Source organism: Corapipo altera, unplaced genomic scaffold (assembly GCF_003945725.1).
Source record: "Corapipo altera isolate COAL_440 unplaced genomic scaffold, ASM394572v1 129890, whole genome shotgun sequence".
In the NCBI taxonomy this organism is placed as follows: domain Eukaryota; kingdom Metazoa; phylum Chordata; class Aves; order Passeriformes; family Pipridae; genus Corapipo; species Corapipo altera.
Window position 1 is genome coordinate 1 of NW_020886194.1, and position 7,219 is coordinate 7,219.

General features: G+C 57.2%; 1 protein-coding gene and 1 long non-coding RNA gene across 2 annotated transcripts; both read left to right on the plus strand.

The window, feature by feature from the left end:
• Nucleotides 1–63: 63 nt before the first annotated feature.
• LOC113941069 (ethanolaminephosphotransferase 1-like) lies at nucleotides 64–5,398 on the plus strand (the record flags this gene model as incomplete). The annotated part of the gene is made up of 5 exons (XM_027632232.1): nucleotides 64–420; nucleotides 1,979–2,027; nucleotides 2,427–2,607; nucleotides 3,408–3,590; nucleotides 5,333–5,398. Coding segments are annotated over 5 exons (836 nt in total), but the record flags the coding sequence as incomplete, so codon positions are not given.
• Nucleotides 5,399–5,476: 78 nt separating this feature from the next.
• Nucleotides 5,477–7,219, plus strand: LOC113941070. The gene is made up of 2 exons (XR_003525587.1): nucleotides 5,477–7,085; nucleotides 7,148–7,219. It is a non-coding gene; the product is annotated as an uncharacterized LOC113941070 (long non-coding RNA).

The window sequence follows — 7,219 nt, forward strand, 5'->3', positions numbered from 1 at the left end:
CCCAGCTCACACGCTCCCAGCTCACACACTCTCAGCTCACACTCTCACCTCCCACTCTCCCAGCTCACACTCCCAGCTCACACTCCCAGTTCACACTCTCCCAGCTCACACACTCCCAGCTCAAACTCCCAGCTCACACCCTCCCAGCTCACACTCTCAGCTCACACTCCCAGCTCACACTCTCACGCTCCCAGCTCACACTCTCACACTCTCAGCTCACACTCTCACATCTCACACTCTCACATTCTCACTCTCTCCTAACCGTGCCCATCGCGTTCCTCACGCCCGCCTGTCCTTGTGCTTTCTTTCAGACCATTTCAATTGTCTACATAGTGACAGCCTTTGTGGGAGTTGAGGCCTGGTATGCACCTTTCCTGTTTAATTTCTTATATAGAGACCTATTCACTGCAATGATTATTGGTAAGAAGCTCCATGTTGAAGCCTGTCTTTTAAACTCCCCCTTTTTAACCAAGCCGATGTTAATGCCGTGCTAACGCTGCTCTGTTTGCTGCCAGGGCTGTTGTTGAGGTGACTAATGGAGGGTGTTCTCACAGCCTGCCCTTTCCCAGCCTTGCAAAACACTGCTGAGTTATTTTGGAGAGCTTAACTCCCGTCTGCCTGGGCTGCCTTCACACACCGGGGGAGCTCAGTTTGGTTGCAGTGAGAGCCGGGGGTGGGGGGTGTTTAGGGGATAAAACCAGTGTGATAAAAGCAGGGTCTTGAGGGGATAAAGCCCCATGTGCTGGGATTTGGCACCCAGTGGGACCTCCCCAGCCTTGGGCTGTTTTTGGGGGGGTCAGGACACTCTTGTTTTGCTGCCGTGGGGCTCCCTCAACCCAGAGCACAAACACTGCGTGGGAGGGACGTTGCAGCCCTGGAGGTGGGTGGGAGCTCTGCTGTGTGGGGATCCTGCCCTCCATCCACCCACCTGAGCATTGAACAATAATGGTAATAATAAAACTGAAATAAAAGCCCAGCCTGTCTCTCCTGTGGTCAGTCCAAAGAAGCTGCTGCAAAGAGCAGAGCTGAGCTGACCTCATTTAATGCCATTTGCCTCGTTCACAGGCTCCTGCTCAGTTTATTTTCTGTGTTCTTTGTAATTACTTCGTTTCAAGTTAATTGCTGTGTTAAGTGCAGTGCCTGCACTTCTATCAGGTGGATGTTCTGAGCTTTCCTCTGGCAGCCGTGTAACTTCACATGTGAATAATAATAATAATAATGTGCTTCTCCAGTGTGAACAAGAGAGCCCAGTGCCCACAGGGGCAGGGTTTGGGGTAGGAGCTGGGTTATTAAAGCAGGAATATTTCCAGCTGTGTTAAAATACCTTGTGCTGGATAAGCAGGGCAGGAGCTGTGCTGGGCTGTCATGGGTACAGTGGTTGATGGTTCTGATTGGGGTGTAGATCTTTCAGTCATTCAGGTGGTTTGTGTGGTTTGTCAGGTTGTGATGACGACTTTTTGGCACTGTGGGCACTGGAAGTGTTTGCACACAGCTGGAGAAGCTGCAAACTGCCTTTGTTATGAAGACTGGAAACTCGTGCTCAGCCACATCACTCGTGGCGTTTGCACTCGCCTCACGTCCCGTTAGAACTGTGTTATAATTAAACTTTCTCCCCCGTCTAAAGCACAACACCGGGCTCATTAATGCAGCTCTTTCAAATGGAAATGTCTTTAATTTATAGCAGACCTCAGTTTTAATTACAGCCCTTGGAGCAGAGGTAGGAGCACCTACTTCTGAACGTGCCCAGCCGCTCCTGGGGCGCCCTCGGGGCTGGTTTTTGTTGCAAGGCCCTCGAAGCAGCGCCCAGGCAGCTGCACGTGCGGGGGGCATGTGAGGGACCCTCAAAGCAGGGCCTGGGCAGCTACACGTTCAAGGGGCACGTGAGGGACCCTCAAAGCAGGGCCTGGGCAGCTGCACGTTCAAGGGGCACGTGAGGGACCCTCTGCCAGGGCCCTGACGTGGCTCTGTTCTCTTCCAGCCTGTGCTCTCACTGTGACGCTGCCCATGAGCCTGTACAACTTCTACAAGTGAGTGTTTGGGATCCCAGGGTGGTTTGGGTGGGAAGGGACCTTAAATGAATCCAGTCTCACCCCCTGCCACGGGCAGGGACACCTTCCACCAGCCCAGGTTGCTCCAAGCCCCCTCCAACCTGGCCTTGGAGACTTCCAGGGATCCAGAGGCAGACACAGCTTCTCTGGCCAACCTGGGCCAGCCCTTCCTCACCCTCCCAGCCAGGAATTCCTTCCCAATCTCCCATCTCTCCCTGCCCTCTGGCAGTTTGAAACCATTCTCTGTGTCCTGTCCCTCCATCCCTTGTCCCCAGTCCCTCTCCAGCTCTCCTGGAGCCCCCTCAGGTATTTCCTGGGGGCAGCACCAGGAATTTCCCATTGATTCCATGTGTTTTTGTTTCTTCCCTTGTGTTCCAGGGCCTATAAAAACAACACCTTGAAGCACCACTCTGTGTATGAGATCCTGCTGCCCCTCGTGTCCCCGGTGCTGCTGTTCCTGCTCTGCACCACGTGGATCTTCCTGTCCCCCTCTGACATCCTGGAGGTCCAGCCCAGGCTCTTCTACTTCATGGTTGGAACAGCCTTTGCCAACATCTCTGTGAGCAGCTTTTGCTTTATGCTTGAGAAACTGGAGAGTTAGTTAAATTGAGTGTTCTCAGAGGCTCGTGCACCCTCTGTGCTGTGGACAGCAAAGTGCTGATGGGAAGGGAGCTCCTGCTTCATTTTTGGGGGTAAATGTAAAAGGGCAGGGACTGATTTTTTTGGTCAGAATCTGATCTAGCTGCATGTTCATAGATTTGCAGAATCCTTGAGGTTGGGAAGGGCTTTTAAGATCATCAGGTCAAGCCGATCCCCCAGCACTGCCCAGGCTGATCCACACTGAGCCATGTCCCCAAGTGCCACATCCACAGGGATTTTAAATCCCTCCATAGATGGGGACTCCACCACCTCCCTGGGCAGCTGTACCAGGGCTGGACAGCCCTTTCCATGCAGGAATTCTCCCAATATCCAACCTGAGGCTCCCCTGGCACAGCTGGAGGCCATTCCCTCTCCTCCTGTCCCTTGTTCCCTGGGAGCAGAGCTCAACTTCCCCCCGGCTCCCCCCTCCTGTCAGGGAGTTGCGGGGCAGGAAAAGGTCCCTCCTGATCCCTCTTTTCTCTGGAATGAGCTCCCACAGCTCCCTCAGCCCCTCCTGCTGCTCCAGCCCCTTCCCAGCTCCCTTCCCTTCCCTGCCCACGCTCCAGCCCCTCCCTGTGTCTCCTGTCTGAGGAGCCCAGACCTACCCCAGCACTGGAGGTGCCCCAGCAGTGCCAGCACAGGGACATCCCCCGTGCCCTGGGGACAGCACCCCGGGGCTCAGGGAGCCCAGCCCGTGCTCAGGCCGTGCCCTGTCCCCAGTGCCAGCTGATCGTGTGCCAGATGAGCAGCACGAGGTGCCGGCCCCTGCACTGGATGCTGCTGCCCATCGCGGCCGCGCTGCTGCTCGTCGCCTCGGGGCTGGCGGCCCACAGCGAGACGCTGCTGCTCTACCTGCTGACGGCCTTCCTCACCCTGGCACACATCCACTACGGCGTGCTGGTGGTACGTGGGGCTCGGGGGCCGCTGCTCTGCTGCCGGACGGGGCGGGGAATGGGGTGGGGAAAAGCAGGAGTGCGGATGGGAAGGGCCGGGAAAGCGGGAGCGCGGGTGGGAACGGCCCGGGGGTGCTGCCCCGGGGCTGCCTGGACTGTGGGCTGGATCCCTGCAGGGCTGCAGGGGTCTGAGGCATGCTGTACCCCCGGGGATGTGTCGTGGGAGCTGGAAACAAACCCTGGAATCCCGGGATGGTTTGGGTTGGGAGGGAACTTAAACTCATCCGGTGCCACCCCCTGCCATGGGCAGGGACACCTCCCACTAGCCCAGAGTGCTCCAAGCCCCGTCCAACGTGGCCTTGGACACTTCCAGGGATCCAGGGGCAGCCACAGCTTCTCTGGGCAACTTGTGCCAGCCCCTCCCCACCCTCCCAGCCAGGAATTCCTTCCCAATGTCCCATCTCTCCCTGCCCTCTGGCAGTGGGAAGCCATTCCCTGTGTCCTGTCCCTCCAGCCCTTGTCCAGAGTTCTTTTCCAGCTCTCCTGGAGCCCCATCAGGCGCTGGAAGGAGCTCTGAGGTCTCCCAGTGAGGTCTCCAAGGTGCTGGGAGAGCCGGGATGTAGGAGGGATGTCCCTGGTAGGGAAAGTGGGAACACTGGAACTGCAAGGCCACCTCCCCTGCTGTCAGGGCTGAGATCCAGGGATTTGCTCCTCTTGCTCTGCCTGAGTTTTGATCAAGACGGAAAACAAACTTGTAGAAGACCCAAGTCCCATCAGGAACTTGGGACTTGCCAAGGTGGGGACACCCTCCTTGGGAAGCCCCTTCTCCTGGGAAGCCCAGCTCCAACGTGGAGCCTCAGAGTCGAGTTCCAGCTGTAATTCCAGCCAGGAGTTACAGCCAGATTGTCCCGTCTTTCCAATCAGGACAAAGAGGCTCCTGTGCAACAGGGATTTTAGTAACTAAGGAACGTAAAGAAATTTGGTCTTGGAATCACAGCTGGAGATGGGACTGACTGGTTGGGAAATCCTCCTGCCCACCTTTGCCCATCCCCTCCCAGGAACCTCCTGGAGACTGTTCCCCTCCTTCCCTCTCTCTGGCTTTCCAGGGGCCCATCCATCCCCTTCTTCCAGGATAAAAGTCACTTAGAGCTGAAGAGCCTTTAAAGGCTTTGTGACTGGGGCATAACCCCAAACTGCTCCGAATCTGGTAGGGGTGATTAGGAACAAACCCTCTGTTCCCAGCTCAGCCTCCTTCCACGGGAAGTATCCGGCCCCCAGTTTGAATGGATTCAGGGATGTTTTTAATATAGAAATCTGAGATATCAAATTAATTTCAGCAAAGTAATGAAAGCAATGCTGGGAGGAGCAGAGAGGGAGCGGGGTAAAATGTGAGGGGGAAAATCCTGCAGGCCTGGGCTCAGAGTAGCATTCCTGACTCCTGGCCCTCGGGAGGGCAGGAACAGCAGTGAGCCTGATCCCAGGTGGGCCAGGAACAGCAGTGAGCCTGATCCCAGGTGGGCCAGGCTGTTACCTGGGGAGGTGTGGGAAGGCAGCAGGGCTGCTCCCTGTGGATCCAGAGCCTGGCCAGCCCCGACACCAGGGACACAGATCCGTGGGGAGCGTGCAGGGTGGGCACAGGGGAGTGCAGGAGGGCGGCAGGGGCGTGTTCCCGGGAGCAGGTCTGGCTCTCTGCCCTCTCCCCTCGGCCCTGCCAGCCTGGCTGACCCATTCCTGTGTGTGCCCCGTCCCCAGGTGAGCCAGCTGAGCAGGCACTTCAACATCCGGCCCTTCTCCCTCAAGAAGCCCACCCCGGACTGACTAGGGCTGGAGGAGGAGACAGTGGGCCTGCGCTCCGCAGAGGGACTGTAAATACCTGCTGCAAACCCCTGTAAATACTTCGGCCATCCCACAGACCCAGCCTCCTCCCCCTGGACGGGCACCAGGGCCGGGACATGGCCGGGGACACTCCCACCCTCCTCTGGCACCACAAAGGGGCTTTGCCTGGAGCAGGAGGAGCCTCCAAGTCACCGCTACTGTATCTGAGACCAGCTGAATGTTCCCAGGGAAACGTCCAACGCCGGCTCTTGCTCAGGTAAAGCTGGATGGGGATGCAAAGGCTTTACCTGAGCAAAGCCCCTCTGGGCCTGTCACCAAAACCAACACGGGGCTCGTTTCTCCGAGGTCGGGGGAACATCCTGGTGGTCGGGGGGAGTTCCTGGCTGTCCCCAGCCCTGCTGGACAGCCCTCGGCCTGGGCTGGTACCTCTGGGGCACATGGTGACAGCTCTCCCACGTTCTGTCCTGCCTTCCTGCATTTGGGCAAATATTGCACCTTTTTTAAGAGGGGAAGGGGAAGAAAAAAACCCCAGGCACACACACAAAACTTGTAGTTAAATCCTGACTGATGGGGGGGGGGCTTAAAAAGTCAGGGCTCAATTTCCTGTAAGAGTGGGACTGTGGCTTCTGCCTGCCCTGCTCGAGCTGTGGGTGCCTGGGGCCACATCTCAGCCACATCCCTGCCTGTCCGTGTGTGTTCCCAGTCCAGGAATGGGGTCTGGGCTCCCAGTGGCCACGGGAAGTGTCTGAGCCCACAGGGCCGAGGTCCCACGTCTTCCTCCCAGCAGGGCTGTGCTGTTGTGGTCGGCTCTGCGGGTCCTTGGCTGCCTGAGCCACCACTCCCAGGCACAGCCCGGCCCTTCCCACCAGCGCTTCCACCGCCTGGAGAAGCACCCGGAGCCTCGTGTTGGTCGTGTGTGCACCTTCAGAGCCCTCACTGGGGGGGGGGAGGGTGTGGTGGGAACCCTCCCAAATCCCACTGTCTCCTCGTCCCCGGCGGCCGCGTGTCTCATCCAGGGATCTCTTTGTTTACTGTCTGCTTGTCCAAGACATGTGTGTGTTGATCTGACTTTTTGTTTTTACGATTGAGTTCGAGTGGGGTGGTGAAGACTGAATGCTGATTTTTCTTTTCCTGTTGGCTTGATTTAATGCAGACCTGTGCTTGAATGAAGAGTGTAGCTTAAAGCCAGGCTCTGGAAAGGCTGCATCCGGAAGCGAACAAGCACAGCAGATAGTGCAGGTGTAACTGCCATGGGAACAAAGTCCTCCAGACTCTGATTACTGTGCAACGTGGGGCACAACAGCCTGGTCAGGGCGTTTTCCTTCTGCAGGAGGAGGCTCCTGCTGCTCTAGGAAACCTCCAACGTGTGAGTTACAGCAGCAAGTAGCTGCTGTCTGATGGGTTTGCTTTTGTAAATTGGAATCACTGTCACGCAAGAGACGAGACTTGAAACCCTGAGGTTGAGCTCGTGAGTTCGTGGGGCTCAACTCGGGGCCACTTGGTCACCCCTTGGTCGGCCCATGGTCACACGGTACGGCCTGTGAGGAGCAACTGGGGCCTCCCCCAGGGCTGTGGAGTGAGCAGGTACCTCTGAGGGCTGAGGGATGAACAGGTACCTCCCCAGGGCTGAGAATGAACAGCTACCTCCCTCAAGGCTGAGAATGAACAGGTACCTCCCCCAGCGCTGAGGAATAAAACAGGTACCTCCTCCAAGGCTGAGGAATAAAACAGGTACCTCCCCGTGGGCTGAGGAACAAACAGGTACCTCCCCCAGGGCTGAGAATGAACAGGTACCTCCCCCAG